This window comes from Lissotriton vulgaris, chromosome 11, assembly GCF_964263255.1.
Source record: "Lissotriton vulgaris chromosome 11, aLisVul1.2, whole genome shotgun sequence".
Taxonomy (NCBI): domain Eukaryota; kingdom Metazoa; phylum Chordata; class Amphibia; order Caudata; family Salamandridae; genus Lissotriton; species Lissotriton vulgaris.
In genome coordinates, this window is record NC_141699.1 from 275,525,154 (window position 1) to 275,544,729 (window position 19,576).

General features: G+C 48.1%; 1 protein-coding gene across 2 annotated transcripts in view; it reads left to right on the plus strand.

Annotated features, from left to right (window-relative positions):
- The window catches only part of AP1B1 (adaptor related protein complex 1 subunit beta 1), a 320,810-nt gene that overhangs the window by 58,962 nt on the left and 242,272 nt on the right, over positions 1-19,576 (plus strand). For both annotated transcript variants that reach the window (XM_086943235.1, XM_086943236.1), the window contains exons 3-4: positions 2,059-2,164; positions 3,281-3,662. In XM_086943235.1, the coding sequence (XP_086799361.1) occupies positions 2,059-2,164; positions 3,281-3,662 (488 nt within the window). The remainder of the gene's footprint in view (positions 1-2,058; positions 2,165-3,280; positions 3,663-19,576) is intronic.

Below are 19,576 nucleotides of genomic sequence, written 5' to 3' on the forward strand. Positions count from 1 at the left end.
AAATGTTATCCTGTTTGTAATAAATACATAAACTTCTGTAAAGTAGCTGAATTATTGACCCCTCTAGCCAAGCCTCTGGAAGGAGCTCAGATATTCAGATATTAAGTAGTATGAGATTCTTGATTCAAGTCCAATTTCGGACCTTTAAGAAGAGCTGTTGCTTCTGACTACTGATATGAGAAACCTCGAATGGGAGACAGATGCCAGCAGTGTTGTAGCACTGATTTGCCAGCAGTGTTCCATACCCCTGAGCATGGTATCATGATCTGTCTTCAACTCGTGACATAGAGGGAACAGCACTGGTCTGAATCAGATTCTCTCTATCTCGGAAATATCAGATTGTAACCATCTCCTCTTTCAGTTTTCATCTTTTTTGTCTTGGCTGCCCTCATTTGACCTTGTGGTTTAATTTCAGGTTCTAGACGGGTGACATCAGAATGTTCTGGAGTTTAAATCACTGCGTTCTCACATCCATTTTACAGATTCTATGCTAAGTTATTTTATGATTTTGGCAGATCCCAGATCATTGGCCCACAAGAAAATAAACCAACAGCAGAGAGGAAATGCAAGTTTCTTCCTCAGTTCGTAAATAAGTGCAATGTGCAAATGTCAGCATTGTTGTGCGATGTCCTCACACTAGATAGTCAGGGAAAAATGTGGTAAATGCCCAAAGGGCTCTGAATTTGCAGTAGAGTTGTTATGCTGGCACTCGGGTTTAATTTTGCAAATCCTGGTGCTGAGTCCAAATAGTTTGCTGGACCCCGAGAAAGTGCTGCCAGCGATCCCTACATCAGTGCAGGAGGGGGTGAAGTTCCCAGTACAATCTGTCTACTTTCTTTTCTGGTTTGACAACCTTAGGTTTAAGATTTACCTTTTTTGTGCAGTATAAGGCATGTTATATAATGTAAATCAGTGGTTCTCAACCTTTTGACTTCTGGGGGATCCCAAATTGATAATTCCCCGAACCAGAGGACCCCCTCTCCAACCCCCAATCATTATTGGAATCCATGGATGCTCCCACTGAGTCATGACTGTTAGCCAAGAACCCCAGCCTAAGCTTTGTTGATGATTTGAACTGCAAAACAATTCACAAAAAATACAGAAAAAAGCATTCAAGCAAATGCACGAATGATGACACATTTCATTTCATCTGCAAACACACGTAAATAAAAAAAGAAATCAAAATCTTAATTTTAATATGAAGGTTGGAGCTTTTCTAAATTCAGTTGAGGGCACTTATCATCCATATTATATTCTGTTTGATACACTTGCATTGCTCCCACAAGTCAATTTGAGGATATCAATTTTATTTTTAGTCTCCTATTTCAAATTCCTTCACATTGACAGTCCATTTAAACATTTTTAGTATACATTTAGCTTCTGTAATGATAAGCACGTTTTAAATCTGTTAATATTACTTAATTTGCTAAGTGTTCGCGGACCCCCTGAAGCTGCTTCACAGACCCCATGGGTCACCGGACCAAAGGTTGGGAACCACTGATGTAAATGAAATATGTTGGCAGAGTTATTGTCCATCGAGGTACTGAGAAAGAGACCACTCACTTGGTGTGTTTTACTGATATTCTGGAGAGGACTCTCCTTTTTTCTACATTGGATTCGCTAAACACTCAAGCTCAATTTTCATGCTTAAGAAGCCGGTGTACTCCAATGAGGGGACATTTCATGACACTAGTCTGTGTCTCTCCCGGAAGCCTAAGTGAAAGGAGGTAGGTCTCATTATGAGCTCCTCTTTTTTTGCTTAAGGCAGGCCATGTTGGTTTCAAAACTAACTATAATTTAGTAGAGTTAAGTGTTTTGACTCTTGTTTCTTTCTTGGGACAACAATCTAAGGGAAATGTTCTTCTGTCAACTTCCCTCTGGAAATAGATGCATGAGGAGGTATCTGCTTGCACTCTGCCTCTCACTGGAAGGACATTTGTTTGGAGCTCTTGGTAGAAATGTCCGCTCTCTTGGTCTTTCTGAGCATGTATGCAAATATTTTTGGCATGGCCGTTTGTAGCCCACAATTTCACCTGCTCCTTGCCTTTTTGTTTCCAGGTGAGATCTTTGAGCTCAAAGCTGAACTGAACAGTGACAAAAAGGAAAAGAAAAAGGAGGCAGTGAAGAAGGTTATCGCTTCTATGACAGTTGGAAAGGATGTCAGGTACGCATTGGGGTAACTCGTGCCGATTTGGAGAGTATGTCTTTGCTGCAAACTTTTATCTGCTCCTACATAATGATGCTATTATAGGCAGATGTAACTACTTGTTTGTATGCACATTACCCTAATGTACGTTTTTGCCTGCTTGGATATGGAGTGATTCAAGAGGGTATATATGCACTTGTTTATAAAATCATAGCGTATGTTGTTCACACCTACTTGTAAATACGGCATTGTTTTGCGCTTGCTTATGTACAGGAGATACGTGTTCCCGGTTTGTCAGAGAGGACCCTGTACTCTTTTATCTATAGATGCAAGTATGTCTGTGCTTGTTTATAGATCTGAGCAATAGTGTGTGCATGGCTGTGTGGGTTAGCTTGTCCAATGTGATATTTGTTTCTCACCTACATGCACAAGGTGCTTGGCCAGTGTGTGTATTTACCCGCTTACAATGGACCTGCAGCTTTTTATTTTTTTGTATGTCTGTCCATGAGGTGTTTGTTCATGTTTGCCCTGTTTGAGAGAGAATGCTTATGACTAAGACCTTCCTTGCTTTGTGGAAAGCAAATGGATTTTGTTGTGACTGTATCATCATTACATCATTACTGTGTATTTCTTGCACATAGGTGTAGTGGGGTATTCACCTTTATGGGTTGCTTGATGGTTATGGAGCAATGGCTTTTGGCTCCATCTTCATGAGGAGGTATTTCCTTGGTTTTTGTGTGACTGTGTATGCTGTTGAGTTTCCTTTGCGAGGGATTTAGTGCTAGGGAGTGTAAGTGTGCTGTTCTTAAGTGTTCTTGGGGATATATATTTCTTGACGTGAGATATACTGCTTGATAGGTTTCCATTTTATAGTCTACCCAAATTCTAATGCGCTTTACCGAACTGGTTTCTGTATTGAGGGGCACTTTCTGGCAGTGTTTCTTATTCTAGGAAATGTTTCCCTTGGAGTGAGAGTCTCTACTTGGCAGTCTTCCATGTCTCCGAATGCAACTATGCTTCTCTAGACTGGTTTCTATTTTTTGAAGATTACTTCTTGGATGGTTTGTTATTTTTAAGTCTTTACTTGTCACTTAAGTTGGCACATTCTGTGTGACATTGTGCTCCTTGTTGCAGTGCTCTCTTTCCTGATGTAGTGAACTGCATGCAGACGGATAACTTGGAATTGAAGAAACTGGTGTACCTGTATTTGATGAACTACGCCAAGAGCCAGCCCGATATGGCCATCATGGCTGTCAACACTTTCGTGAAGGACTGTGAGGATCCCAACCCCCTAATTCGTGCTCTGGCAGTTCGTACAATGGGCTGTATCCGAGTAGATAAAATAACTGAGTACCTTTGTGAACCTCTGCGCAAATGCCTAAAGGATGAGGACCCTTACGTGCGCAAGACAGCAGCCGTGTGCGTGGCGAAGCTACATGATATCAATGCTCAGCTGGTGGAAGACCAGGGCTTCCTGGACACACTTAAGGACCTAATTTCTGACTCCAACCCCATGGTAACTAATCATTCCTTGATACCTTTTATCTCATCCATCTTGATTCTTCCTTGCTGGGCAAATCTTTTTTTCCTGTTCACACTGTAAAATGTAATCCAGATCCAACACTAAGAAGGAGTTCTGAAACTTGACTTTAGTCTAAAGAATAAATATAGGAAGGAGCACGGAACACCTTTAACATCAGTAGACATGTTGTTCAAGCATCTGTGACATGGAACTGTCAGCAAATTAAAGTATCACCTTGCCTTTTTTGGTTTAGTTTTCAGACATGTGGAACATAAGGCACCTCACTAAAAGGGTGGTAATGGAGTTGCTTGCTCATCTTAAGATTCACATGCTTTGAATACTTTGGGTATACAATTATTTGTTCTTTCCTTATTCGACTTTGGATAGATTTGCATTAGTAAAGCAGCGAGTCAAGTAGTAAACCTCCAAAAGGTTGCGATTTCTGAGGAAAATGATTTTTACTAGAAAAAGTTAGAGAGAACATGTTCCCTAAACATGATTCTCAAGGTCCGCAAAAGCTCCGATGTTTCAAGTAGCCTTATATGTAATTCTGGAAGAAGAGAAATTCAAAAGAGTAACAAAATTACAATGCTACACCTTTTATAAACAAGTCATAGGTTGACCGAATTGGAAGCTAGCACACATCCATTTGCAAATACATAGCTTGCTTTAAAATAATCTACCACTCCGTCAAATCTCTTACAATTCTTTGATCGTATATCAATTTTATGAAGCCTGTAGTACCAAGGGTTTGCAAACATTACTAGGAGCTGTAGGAATGGCTAAGAAAATTGTAGGATACATTTTGAATGACATTAATATCATCAACCACTTGCTGCTAACTACTGTATTATATGAAAGTCAATGGCTTGGTAAAGGGCAGTCCACTATTTTTGGTATAGATAGAATTGCGGGTACACATATGATCAAGAGACACCTCTATAAACCCATCTTTAATAATGATAAACTCTAAAGTCTTGGTAGGATATCTAAGTGAAGGGAATTTTCTTTTGAAACCATAAAGGAAGCCCACAAAAAACATAAAAAACTAGCTTTATTTTTGGTGCTTCCAAGGGGTTATGTTGCATTATTATTTAGATGCAGCATAAGATAGAGACAGCTAGCCGCAGATTCCTTACCTTTGAACTTCCGGGTGTCAAGCTGGATCCGGAAGATTTTTCTCAGCAGTACCCTTGCCGCTGGTAGGTGGTGATGGTCGACTCCGAGTGACGTCGTCAGTGTCCTGTTCGTTGTCGTTGTGATGTCCCCGTCGTCAATATAACCTCCACTTTGACTTGCTGACGTACGTTCTTTTCTTTCTGCGCCTTCAGCGTGATTCGTTGTTGAGAGCTACCCCCTGTTATTTTTGACAGACTTTTTTTACTTTTGGTCTACTTTGTTGGTGTGTAGGTTATCGTGTCATGCAAGAAGACTTTGGGGTTCAAGCCGTACGGCACCTGTCATCACGCCATGTCGGTCACAGACCTCCATTTGGTCTGTGTGTAGTGCCTGGAGCGCGACCATGACTCCAAGTCTTGCTCCTATTGCCGTGACACAGGCTTTGAGGGAGCGGTCCCTAAAGGTTCTCGCAGCCCTGCGTCCTGCACCGTGGAGGTCGCCTCGTCGGTGTCGATCCCAGCCCAGGTCTCGGTTGAGAGGTATGGTCACCAGCGGCGCCTCCCTGATTCTCATTCCAGATGACAAAGAGCAGGTCAGGCTTCCTCCGACGCAGAGACTGGCCCGATGGAGCCGTACGGCTCCATGCCGTTCTCTCTGCCCTATTCTGAAGGGTTAGGGATGGCCCTGCACCGGTCTCCCCACTTTTCCACACCACCCACCCCACTCCCCAAAGCTTGATGGCCCAAGCTTCCACTTTCTCGTGTCGCATTCCTTCCGCACCCTCGAACAAGGAATCCAAGATGCTGGAAAACTTTGGTAAGAAAATGTTTTCTTCAGCCAGCCTAGCATTGCGGTTTATGAATGCCGCTTGGGCCGTTACTCCCATTTCATATGGGATACCATAGCCCAAGTGCTGCCCAGAGTCTCAGGAGAGGACGGGGCTCTACTCTCCCAAACTATATCAGATGGGAGGGACACAGCTAATTTTGCCATCAGATGTGGCTTGAACACAACGGACTCGCTGGTAGAGCGATTTCCACGACGGTGGCCGTTCGTCGCCACACCTGGCTGAGAACATCTGGTTTTTCAGTGCATGTCTATGCTAGCCTCGTGGACATGCCCTTTTGATGGCTCCCGTCTCTTCTGAGACAAGATGGATGCTGCCCTTGAGGGCTACAAAGACCCGCTGGCCATGACCAAGTCTTTAGGCCTTTCTACCGCCCCAGGGCTTCATCCAATTTTTGCTCCTTTCATGGCTACCTCAGCTGTGCCAACCCTATCACGGACAGAGGGCCCTGCAAGTTCAGCAACCTCTGCGGGCCGTGGACCCGGTTCACCCTGGCCTCATGGGTAAGAAAACCAGAAGTCGAGCCAAGCCACCATCCCCTCCCCTACAAAAAACTTTCCTAGTCCAATCCTCCAGGATAACTCTCGGCCAGTTGGTGGCAGAACACGCCATCATCTCCACCACTGGCAAAACATTACATTGGACAGGTGTGTGTTGTGAATAGTCCCAAGGGGTTGCTCCCTCCCCTTCGAGACTACCCCTCCATCCTTGCCCCCAGTGTACAATCGGCTGACGGAGGATCACCGTGCCTTGCTCCACGAGGAAGTCTAAACTCTCTTTGCCAAGGGGGCTATAGGAAGGGTTCCCAGGTCTTAAGTCCTATCCTAGACCTCAAAGCCCTCAATTACTTCCTTAAGAAGGAGAAATTTAAGATGCTCATTCTTGCTCAGGTCCTGTCTGCCGTGTACCCAGGAGACTGGATGGTAGCGCTTGAATTGCAGGATGCCTACTTTCATGTCCCCATCCTGCCGACCCATGGGCGCTGCAGTTCACGGTGGGTCACAAGCACTTTCAATTTGCGGTGTACCCCATTGAACTCATCAGAGCCCCTCTGGTGTTCACAAAGGTGACGGGCGGTGGTCGCATCCCATCTGCGGAGATCAGGGGTTCCAGTATTCCCCTATCTCAACGATTGGTTGTTGAAGGCAGGCTCGCCTCAATCAGTCCACCTCTGGGTTTCGGTGAACCTCCTGCATTTGCTGGGGTTCACTATCAACTTGCGAAGTACCATCTGACTGCCTCTCAAACGCTCCTTTTTATTGGGGCGGTTCTAGATACGGTGCATTTTCGGGCCTATCCTTCGAAATGGCGAGTCCAATATATTAAGGCTATATTACCGATGTTTCAGCCTTTGTCTTAGATCCCGGTGAGAATGACTCTGAGGTTGCTGGGCCTCATGGCCTACTACATCCTCCTGGTGACCCATGCATGGTGGCACATGCAGACTCTTTAGTGGGATCTGAAGTTCCAATGGGGGGCAGAATCAAGGAAATCTCACCAACCGTGTCCAGATTTCTGAGGACACTGCGAACGACCTGCAGTGATGGCTAATGAACCTCGATTGATTCATGGGCAGACACCTCTCCCTTTCTCACTTAGATCTCAGTAGTGACGGATGTGTCCCTTCTGGGATGGGGCAGCCATCTAGAGGAGGTGGAGATCAGAGGACTCTGGTCTCCGGCGGCAGCCAAGCTCCATATCAACCTGTTGGAGCTTCAGACGATCTGGTTGGCACTGAAAGCCTGTTTCCCATCAATAAAGGGAAGGTTGGTGGAGGTCTTCATGGACAACAATACTGCCATGTTTTACTGCAACAAACAGGGCGTAGTGGGGTGGTGGAGTCTTTGTCAAGAGGCCCTGCATCGCTGGACGTGGCAGGAACGCCAGGGCGGACGAGCTCGGCCGAAAGTGCCTTGCGGATCACGAATGGCCTCTTCTTTCGGAGGTGGCACAAAGTCTCTTTCAGCGGTGGGGAGAGCCTTTTTTAAAAAAAAACTTAATTTTTTCAGTTTCTGTAACATACGCAATCCCCCCCCCCCCCCCCACCCCCCCCCCCAAAATGGCATTGTTAAACACATGTACACAGTTCGACAACCTCATTATGGCATTTGGGGATGTAGGCATCGACTAGAGAGGTACGGACACATGAGGAATAACAGATTAGCAGGCAAATAACATCATGAGGAAGCAGCCACGCACAGCACAACTCCCGGTGATAAATAAACTCTAGTGGTCCCCCTCCCTCCCCATCAGATCTCAAACCCACTGGCGAGAACAATTCAACACTTGCCCCGTCAGACTCACTCTGGGAAGACTGCCCCCTCTCCGCCAGTCCCGAGGTACACATGATTCGCGAGTAAATCGTCCTGCAGTTTCTCATCCCTCTCGAGTAAGTTGCATGTGAGTTTCAATGGCCAGGGACCACTCTCTCAAATCTTTAAGCCAGGTGGGCACCTCCGGAGCCCTCTGTCCCATCCAAGTGATCGCTATCCTGCGCCTGGCAAGCACCAACATCAATTGTAAGAGTTTATAGGAGAGTTTCCTGTTCTTGGGCTTGGGGACTAACGCCAGTAGACACTGCAGGGGAGTCATTGCTATCTGAAGGTCTGTAGTGGTGACTATACGATCTACCACCTCCGCCCAGAGACTCCTAATCAAAGGGCAGTCTCAGGCTATGTGCAAGAAGCCCGCTCTCCTTGCACTGCATCTAGGGCAGCTGTCCCCCCTGTCCCCAGAAATGCGTTTCAACGATACCGAAGTCAGATAGGGGGGTGCAGGAAGTTAAAGGGTATCAATTGTTCCAGCGCAGCACCAAGATCCGCCTCCCATGCCACCCTGGACGGCGGCACAGGTGGGGTGGAGTCCTGTTTCATAGCTGTATATAGCGGAGAGATTAGTCTACGCCCCCTGCCGCAGGACAAGAATGTTTAAGGTGTGGGTCATTGGTGGTGCGTCCGGGCACTGAGGCCAGGTAACCTTCACCACGTCCAGCAGTCCCCAATAGTGCAGGTATTGCATTCTCCCAAGGCCAAAGGCCTCCGCCGCCTGCTCATAAGTCAGGAAGGACTCGTTGGGGTAGAGATCAGTGAGAACCTTGCATCCTCCCTCCCGCCAGGTGTGGAAGGACATGTGTTTCTCCATGGCAACAAAAGGGGCCAGTATCCAGACCGGTAGCTCCCTATGGAAGGGCGCCCGCCGCAAGACCCTCTCCACAAAGCGCTGCCAGATGCCTGCTGTGTGATGCACAACATAAGGAAGAGTTTTGTCTGCTCCCCTGCCCTGCATCAGTGCGAGCTGTAGCCCCTGTACGTTCGCTCTGCCCGCCAAGAGGCGTGTCTCCCCGTTCTCCGCGTCTGCGAACCACCGGGCCGCAGGTTGTAGTTGTGCAGCATAATAATCTAAGTCGTAGCGTGGCACCTCCAGACCTCCCTCTTCGTAGCTGCGAACGATAGTGTGGAGTGCTACCCTGCTGCGCCGGCCCGCCTAAAGCAGGGACGTGAGCAGCATGTTGAGAGTGCGAAAGACTCATGGGGGAAGAGGACACAACAAATTCTGGAGGACATATAGCATCCTGGGAAGCATTACCATCTTGGCGACGGCCAGCCGTCCCACTAAAGAAAGCGGCAAGGAATTCCAAAAGGACACCGATTGCTGTAGGGACTTGAGTATCCGATCGATATTCCGGGCCAACAGCTGTGAGTCCGTCGGGGCCACCTGAATTCCGAGATCCGGCAAGTCATCCAGTGGCACCGAGTCAAACCCTGCAAGCGGAAAGATCAAAGACATGCCGCGTTTAAGTTTCAGTCCCGACGCCTCGCCGAATCGATCCAAGTGGTGCAGCAATATTGGCAGTGCCTGCTGCGGATCTGTCAAATAAAACAAGGCGTCATCCGCATACAAAGAGATTACACTGCCTGTGTCTCCCACCGTAGTACCCCACTTGTGCCATCTCCGTTCGGACTCGGACAGCAAAGGGCTCTATGGCCAGGGCAAACAGGAGCGGTGAGAGGGTACACCCCTGGTGTGTACCCCGTCCCAGTTGCCACTCCTCCGACTGTGCGGCTCCAAGTCTCACCCTGGCTCGAGGGGCCATATATAGGATGCGAATCCAGCGACAAAAGTTGGGGCCCAACCCTACTGCCCGGAGGACCTCTAGTAGATACCCCCAATCGACTGTATCAAACGCTTTAGCGAGGTCGACCGACACCAGAACCATCTGCTCCTCCCTGCCACGTACCTCATGCATAATGTGATTCAACCGCCGCAGGTTCATGGCCTTGTGTCGTCCTGGAATAGACCCGCATTGGTCTGCATGGACAGCGGTGGGGAGAGCCTTGGTTAGATCTGTTCGTTTCCGATGAAAAGGTGCAATGTCAGCTGTTTTGCGTGTTGGAGATTCCAAGGCGGTACTTGCATGGTGGCGCTTTTTGTTAAAAGCGCTGAGCCCTGAGCTTCCTATGCGCCTTTCTGCCCATACCACTTCTGCCCAGAGAGCTCAAGAAGATCAGGAGTGACCAGGCACAACTTATTCTTGTGGCTCAGGACTGGGCACGTAGAGTTTGGTATCCCGAGCTCCTAGACATGAGCATCGATCCTTCAGTCAGGCTGCCTATTCGGGAGGGCCTTCTGTCTTATCAGGGGAGGGTTCTCCACCCAAACCTGTTCACTCTCCGCCTCCTTGCATGAAGATTGACCGGTGACAGTTGACTGAGTTTGACCTCACTCCAGAAGTCTGTGAGGTTATCTTGGCAATCAGGCGTCCCTCCACAAAATTGGTATACCCAAACCAAAAAGATGCAGGGTGACGGACCCATTGGATAGCACCTCACTATGATACTGCAAATTAATTTTTGAGAATCGTGTACAATGCTCCAACACCGGTCGCCCTTTGGGTGCCACTGAATACAGATTATAATACAAATTAAACAAAAGGAGGTGCACCAAAGAGTGTGACTCTAGTCCATTATGATTTCTTCAAATTGTTTTTTTATTCCAAAATTCATATTCACTCATAAAAACAGCCAAAACGTTTTGTTCCCAAAATGAAAATTGTGGAACTTCATCAGGGCTTTTTAAAGTTGCAATCTATAGCACCATAAGGGTATATTTCAAAATGCAGTTTCTTTTATGATTGAGGTAAGCTCCAAAAGCCAAAGCTTAGCACCTAATTACGTGTCAACACTTTCCTTCCGTGGCGCCGTGCGAGTAGTCGGTTGAAGCCTGCCGATGCAACAAATCTTGTAAATTTTGCACAGACGGGTCTATCGACCCCTTATCTGCTCCCTTATCTGAAGTCCTTTGGTAATAGTTTCTTTGGCCCAACAGGGCTCTGCTCTGGGCACCTTGAAGGGCTTCCTTTCGGCCCTTTCTCCTGGTCTTTGGCTGTCTGATCAGCCCCCTCTATTCAAATCTCCTCATTTGAGGGGGTTAACACATTTGTTTCCTCCTTTACCCTTCATCATTCCACAGTAGAACCCTAATGTGGTGCTCACTTTTCTGATGGGTGCACCATTTGACCCGTTGCATAACTGTCCTCTGCGGCTGCTCACCATCAAGACAGCTTTTTTGGTGACTTTAACCTCTGCCAGGAGAGTGAGCGAACAGCAGGCACTGTCCTCTCAGCCTCCTTACCTGACTATCTTTCCGGACAAGGTAGTACTCTGGAGTAGGGCATCCTTTCTGCCTAAGGTGGTAACACCCTTCCATCTAGGATAGTTGTTTACTCTTCCCACCTTCTATGCACCCCCTCATCCTTCCAAGGAAGAGAAACCTCTCCATCGTCTGGACCCAAAAAGAACGTTCTCGTTCTACCTTGATCGAACCAAAGAGTGCCAGGTGGATGACCAACCCTTTATTGGATACGTGGGTGGGTGCAAAGAAAGGCTGTGCTGTCCAGAATAGGATTATATCCTGATGGGTCGTCTTCTGTATTAAATTTTGTTACGCCTTACTGAAGAAGGATCCTCCTGAAGGGCTTAGAGTACATTCCACCAGGGCGAAGGTGGCCACCACGGCTCTCCAGCATGGTGTTCCCATCTGACATATGCCGAACTCTGCACACGTTCGCCAGACACTACTGCCTGGATTCCCAGGTCCGTAGAGAAGGCCTGTTTGGTCGCTCTGTTTTACTGAATTTGTTTGGTCTAAACCATTCTACCGTCCCTCCTCTGCGGATGGTATTGCTTTGGTATCTGTTCAAAGGTAAGGAATCTGCGGCTAGTTGTCTCTATTAGATGGACAAGTTACTTACCTTTGGTAACGCCTTATCTGGTAGAGACATGATCTAGCCGCAGATTCCTTACCGACCCATCCAACCTCCCCGCACTGCGAAATTGGTTTAAAGTTTCAGGGATGTTCCCCTTCAGGGCCCTAGCTGTTAACTTTTTAACACCCCATGGTCAGTCACTTCATGGCTTTGCGCTTCTGGTGTGGAAAGTCGTGAAAAGTATTAACATCAGCGGGCTGAAGTGTCGGTTATATTGACGCGTATGTCACAACAAGGTCACGCAGCGTCATCCGATGCCACCTTCCTGGCATGAAGGAGTACCGCAGAGAAAAATCTTCCGGATGCAGCCCGACGCCTGGAAGTTCAAAGGTAAGGAATCTGCGGCTAGATCATGTTGCTACCAGATAAGGTGTTACCGAAGGTAAGTAACGTGTCCACCTCTCCACATAATTGTTAAAGGAGCATGAACTTTAGAAATTATGTGAATTCAAATTAGTGTTTAAGTCAATTCACTGTAGAGCCTAGTTTCTCTTCTTACAAAGTCTGTCTAATTATGAATATCGCTGATCCGGGATTTTAAACTTCTCCTTAACCTGGCTGTCTTAAAAATCTTTAAATCCCTTTACAGATGTTAGTCATTTGGCTACTTCTGCGTAGGATCGGAGTGGCAATATAAAATAGTTGAGCGAGTTAATCTAAGGAACAGACTACATGCTGACATTAATAACTAATGCCTGGGTGAAAAGTAATCTGTTTATAAAGTTGTTCTGCACTGTCCTCTACAGATTCTTCCGCTTACATTTTCTCTTCCAGCTCTAAATACCTTGGTAGCCAAAACTTTGGTTTGCAATGTTATAGGGTTTTTTGGCATGGAAATGTGCTCTATGATGTTTCAGGGTAATACAGTCCTGCAGTATATAAATTTGTCATGCCTCCTTTCAACTGTCATTTTTCTTGTGTATTCGAGGAAAACTTGAAAGGGGTTGATTAAATGGTGTGAGAAAAAAAGGACCTCTTTATGTATCATTACAATGGAAAACAGTGTAGAAATGTAAAAGTTCCTACTATGCCTCAACAATCTGTTTTCTCCTAGATGTTGGCGCTAGCTTTCTAAGACATTGGGATACCGTTTGTCATATAAGTTATAATACAAAGTGTTTCATTATCCTCATGTTCAATCAATCAATCAGAGTACTTGTAGAGTGCGCTACTTACCCGTGAAGGTCTCAAGGCGCTGAGGGGAGGGTGGGAATGCTGCTAATGCTCGAAGAGCCAGGTCTTGAGTCTTCTGAAGGTGAGTAGGTCTTGGGTCTGCCGTATGTGGGTAGGGAGGGTGTTCCAGGTCTTGGCGGCAAGGTAGGAGAAGGATCTGCCGCCGGAGGTCGTTCGTTGGTGCGGGGGACAGCAGCGAGTGTGAGGCTGGCGGAGCGCAGTTGGGGGTTGGGGGTGTAGAAGCTTAGTCTGCTGTTCAGGTAGGCTGGTCTGGCGTTGTGGAGAGCTTTGTGTGCGTGGGTGAGGAGCTTGAAGGTGACCCTCATGTCGACAGGGAGCCATTGTAGGTCTCTCAGGTGGGGGGTGATGTGGCTGCGGCGGGGGACGTTGACGATCAGTCGGGCGGAGGTGTTTTGGATGCGTTGTAGTCGTCGTAGGTGTTTGGCTGGGATTCCTGCGTAGAGTGCGTTGCCGTAATCCAGTCTGCTGCTGACGAGGGCCTGTGTCACCGATTTTCTCATTTCGGTCGAGATCCACTTGTAGATCCTGCGGAGCATGTTGTAGCAGGAGGAGGAGACCTGCTTAGACATGGAGAGGGAGGAGTCAAAGATGAATCCTAGGTTGCGTGCATGGTCGGTTGGTGTTGGTGCTGTTCCCAGTGTGGTCTGACACCAGGAGTCCCAGGCTGAGGGGGTGGATCCGAGGATGAGTACCTCAGTCTTGTCCGAGTTCATCTTCAGACGGCTCTCCTCATCCAGTTGGCAACAGCCTTCATTCCCTCGTGGAGGTTGGTTTTGGCGGTGTGTGGGTCCTTGGTGAGGGAGAGGATGAGCTGGGTGTCGTCGGCGTAGGAGATGATGTTGAGGTTGTGATGGCGGGCCACTTGTGCGAGGGGAGCCATGTAGATGTTGAACAGTGTCGGCCTGGGGGATGAGCCCTGGGGGACGCTGCAGATGATGTCGGTGGCTTTGGATTGGAAGGGTGGGAGGCGGACGCTCTGGGTTCTGCCGGACAGGAAGGACGTGGTCCAGTCAAGGGCCTTCTCTTGGATTCCGGCTTCTAGGAGGCGTGTCTTTAGAGTGCGATGGCAGACCGTGTCGAAGGCGGCCGACAGGTCCAGGAGGATGAGTGCTGATGTTTCGCCGTTGTCTAGTTGGCGCCTGATTTCGTCTGTGGCGGCGATGAGGGCTGTCTCAGTGCAGTGGTTTCGTCTGAATCCGGACTGGGATGGTCCAAGATGTTGTTGTCTTCCAGGTGGCGGGCCAATTGCTTGTTGACTATTTTTTCGATGACCTTTGCCGGGAACGGGAGCAGGAAGATGGGCTGGAAGTTCTTGGGGTCCGCCTTAGGCTTCTTGAGGAGGGCGTTGATTTCGGCGTGCTTCCAGCTTTCTTGGAATGTCGCTGTTTCGAAGGACATGTTAATGACCTTCCGTAGTTGGGGTGCGGTGGCTGCGTCTGCTTTGTTGAATACGTGGTGTGGGCACGGGTCTGACTGAGATCCTGAGTGGATGGAGTTCATGACCTTGCGTGTTTCGTCGTCGTTGGACCAGGAGGTCAGGCGGATGGCGCTGGTGGTGTTCACAGGGGTGGTGGAGTCTGACTTATTCGGGGCAGTCGTGGTGTTGAAGCTGTCGTGGATGTCGGCGATCTTGCGGTGGAAGAAGATGGCTAGTGAGTCGCACAGTTCTTGTGAGGGCGGCATGTCTTTGGCGCTGGGGTTGGAGAGTTCCTTTACGATGCTGAAGAGCTCTTTGCTGTTGTGTGCGTTGTTATCCAAGCGGTCTTTGAAGGAGGATCTCTTGGCTAATCTGATGAGGTGGTGATGTCTGCGGATGGCGGCCTTGTGGGCTGCGTGGTTGTCCGGTGTGCGCATTCGTGGAGCCATATTTTCTCCAGTTTCCGGCATGCGCGTTTGGAGGTCTGGAGTTCGTTGGTGAACCAGGTGGCTCTTTTGCTGGCGTGGCTGTTGGAAGATTTCTTGAGCGAGGCGAGGGTGTTGGCGCAGTCGTCGATCCACTGTCTGAGGTTATGCGCTGCGGTGTCTGGGTTGGTGGGGTCGGTGGGTGGGTTCTGGGCGAGGGTGGTGATCAGCTGGTCTTCGGTGACTTTGCTCCAGCAGCAGCGAGGCAGCTGTTGGGTGCGGTGGTGTGTGGTTGGTTTCTTGAAGGTGAAGTGGTGCAGCGGTGGTCGGTCCAGTGGAGTTCAGTGGTGTGACCGAAGGCGACGTGGGTGCTTGTGGAGAAAACGGGGTCCAGCATGTGGCCGGCGGCGTGGGTGGGTGCGGTGACGAGTTGTCTGAGGCCGAGGTTGTCGATCAGGGAGGCGGAGTTGGCGGCGTCGTCGTTCTCGAGGTGGAAGTTCAGGTCCCCAAGGAAGATATAGTCCGTGGAGGCGAGTGCGTGGGTGCTGGCGAGGTCGGCGATGGGGTCGCTGAACTGAACCCGGGGTCCGAGGGGTCTGTAGATGAGTGTTCCTCTGAGGGTGGTGTTGGAGTCGGCGTGAATCTGGAAGTGCCGGTGTTCGGCGGTGTTGAGGATGTCATCTGCGTGGGTGGCGAACTTGAGGGTGGACTTGTGGACGATGGCTATTCCTCCTCCGGTTCCGTTGGCGCGATCCCTGCGGATGATCTTGTAGCCGTCGGGCTATGTCGGGCGCCGAGGAGTCGTTCCACCAGGTCTCGGTCAGAAAGTCCACGTCTGGGGCGGAGGTGTCGAGCAGATCCCAGAGCTCGACTGCGTGTTTGCGTGCGGAGCGGGTGTTGAGGAGTATGCAGCGGAGGCGGTTGGGTCCTGTCCTTGGAGGTTTGGTGGTTCGGTCGCAGGTAAAGCTGCAGGTGCGGCAGGAGAAGGGTCCGTGGGTCCGTTTCGGGGTGGCCTGGAAGCAGGTCTGGTTTTGGCCGGCGTTAAGTGTGTGGAGGCTGCTGGCGTCGTAGTGGAGTCTGGTGTCGTGGCGTTTGCGGGGTCCAGGGGTTCTGGCGCTGGGCGCGGTCCAGGCGCGGACTGGCGCAGACACGCTTGCCTTAGGCGCACCTTCAGCGCAGCCACACAGCTGCCGCCATTTTAAGGGGCGGTACAAAAGGGGGTGGTGATGGACAGAGCATCTGAACCAATCAAACACTCACGCCCAGTCAACAGATCTGGGTTTAATCCATCACCGTTCTTTAGCCCATTCTGCAAACCCAGTTCAGACATGGCCATATGCAAATCAGTCTGACCCTGCGCCTCATGGGAACAGTCCAGCCCGAACTGCCAAGCCATGCCTTCCCTGGACCGTAAACAAGCTTCCGAGGACCGGTTTCTGGCATTTCAGCCGTCTTCAGCCCAGGCTTGCTTGAATCCAGTGGCAAAGTGAGCAAGTGACTCACGTCTCAGCATACCCTGCCAACTTATGGCGAACAAAGCGGTACAAAAGGGAGTGGTGCTGGACAGAGCATCTGAACCATTTTAAGGGGAGCTGGGAGGGAGGAGCAGCTGGGAGGCGGGAGGCAGGGGTTAGCAAATGGGCGTTGGGGCGGGGCCGCAGGGGCAGCAGCTGCGGGAACGGCGAGCAGGGGCACGGGGGGCGAGGAAAGAAAGCGCCCAGGGATGGGCAGCAGAACAGAGGGTGCAAGGGCACAAGCGCTGGTGTAGCTGCAGCGGGAGGGGGGGAGCGTCCTACCTGGCAAGGTCAGGGGTTGCTCCGTTGGCTGCTGATTAGGAAAACTATGATGCCTTGCTATGAAACTAACCTTTGGTTCTTTACTCTCTTCTGTTAGCTGTTTGTATCACTTGTTTTCCCAGTACCTTCACATGAGTAACTTTTTTTAAAATTTCTCACCCAACCAGTAGTATATTCACTCCATTATTTTCCCAACTAATGTATTTTTCCTTTCACTCTCCATTCTTCTTGCCCTCTTCTCTCTCGGTCACTCTTTTCAATCCCTCACACCATCTTCTCTGTTTTTGCTCTGTCTCTTTCCATCTCTTGCTCCTTCTAACTCCCTTTTACTCTTCATATCTTTCTCTCACTCCCTTTCTGTCCTTTTTATTTTATCCCTCCTATCCACTTCTTCACTCTCTTCCCCTTTATCTACCTATTTATAGCAAAACTCTTATATCTGTTTTAGTTTGTCAGCTCTTTTCACTCATCTGTTTCTTCTGATTTCACCTCTTCTCATGGATCTATCTCTATTCATTTCCAACTACTATGCTTATTTGACCCCTCTGTATCCGCTCCATTTCTACTTTTTTTCCTCCTTGGTTCTTCCATCCCTTTTCTGCACATTTTAGCTCTTCTTTCTCCAATCAGTCTGCTGATTTCTCATCTTCCATTCCTTATTCATTGCTTTTTTCACTCCTGCTCAAATTTATATCAGTACTCTCTGACCCATACCTCCTTAATTTACCACTTATATGATCCATCTCATTATTATTTAAATCCATCACTTCTGGTGTATCACCTTCTCTGTGACCCTTTTCTGCTACTTTCACACTCTGTCTCACATATGTGCTTATTTACCTTCCATTTCTATCTCCGTTAACTTCAGAATGTCACTTTCTAACTCCTCTGTGCTCATTTAACAACTACTCATTCTAATGTGTATCAGTTCACTTTACTTAATTCTCTCTCGTCTGTCCCTGGTCATTTCACCCCTTCTTTTCTGGATCCATCTCTTCACTTCAACTCTCTTTTCTCTGATCTTTCTCTAATCATTTGTAGAGACACCTTTACTTATTTCTCTCTCCTCTGTCTCATTTAGCCTCGCCTCTATTTGAACTATCTTTACTCATTTAATGCCTTCTCTCTCCATCGTTCCCTCTTTCAAGGGTAATTTGTGTGAGTCATCCCATACAATTTTGCACTTTAGAACATGGCAAAATAAAGACTTCACAAGACTGGTGCCCAGCTATTTGCAATACATGAAACTATACAAACGCATTCTCACTTGGTAGTTTTATTCCGCGTTGTCTGATGGTTGTGAAATAATTTAACACATCTGGTAGACACTAGCCATAAAATATTGTGAGAGGCACCATTTGAGCCAGCACCTAATCCCTACTGCTGCCAGGCATGATTGAAATTTGAATTATAAATGTTGATGCTAGTTCAGTGTGGGTGGTTGTCATTGTGTCTCCATTGCCTTCAGTCGGCAGTTTATTATACCGATAGCAATACTGAAGTTTTAATGATGCTGCAGAGTGGGTGGATGACATTATTTCCCATGCTTTCTTTTGTGTTTGGGTTGCTAATCCAATCCTTTGAGAGGGAAGATTCATTGAATACCATGTCTGCGTTTGTGAGTTGTATTCAGATGGTGTGTGGGCGAGAATCAGTCACAAAGTGTGAAAAAGGGATGAGTGGGATACATGGAGTTTAAGAGGTTTGTATTCTGAAGGTGTTCCTTTTAGTGCTATGTGTAGCACAGCCTGATTATTCCAGTACCTCTCTCGAGTTTCAAACTAGATACTCCCAATTAATCAATTGTGACCCTAATACGTGCTGGACATCCCTTTTTTCTTTTTACTGTATGGGCACCCCAAGGTTCTCACTGTGACATTCCAGAACCTCTGAAATACTCAACCAAGCCAGGTGCCCTTGTATCTCACAGATTTATTAGCACAGCTGGGACACTTTTCACAGTCTGAGCCTAGCGCAACATTAATATAAATCCAGAAAGTTAGTCTCACTCTCACTCTAGCACTGGCTGGACATTCCAAACCTTCATTCGGCCTAATATTAGATGCACAACTCAGAACCTCTCACACTAGCACAGGCTGATCATACCAGTACCTCTAAGACTGACCCTAACACATACTGGATGTCCAAGGACTTTTTCCAGGCTTCTACAAGCACAGACCTGACAACCTATCACCATCTAAACTCTGAACTTTTTACTAGCTACACTACCCAAAATCTTGTCAAATTTGAATGCGTCACAGACTGGATATCCAAGAACGTCCTACAGGCATACCCTCGCATAGTCTGGACAGTGCAGTGTCACTCACAGCCTCCATTTAAAACTAACTAGACATTCCAGAACCATTTGCAGGCTCACCTGAGAATATACTCTACATATGAGTTTCCCTTAGTCAGACCACAGCACACACTGGGCATCCCAGAGCCAGTGACTTTGTGACCCTACTCAAAGTAGGCGATTGTTCCTTCCAATATGATCTCAGCACAAACTGTGCATTCAAGAGCTTCTCACAGTCTGAACCTAGCAAAGCTTAACCAATCGAGTACCTCTCAATGATTGGCTTGTACACTGACAAGATATCTCTGAGTCTCTCACAGTCTTGCCCTCCAGCTGATTAGCCCCAGTTCCTCTCTGTCTTACCATATCTATGCTTTATTCACCCTGCTCCTATATTATTCCTCCGCTCTTCTTAGCTCTCCCTTTGATTCTTCTTAGCTCTCCCTTCGATTCTTATTAGCTCTCCCTTCCTTGCTTGTATCTGTGATAGTCTCACTGAGTATTCTTTAGCTCTCCTTCCTCCATCTCCTCCCTTATTTCTGATGCATT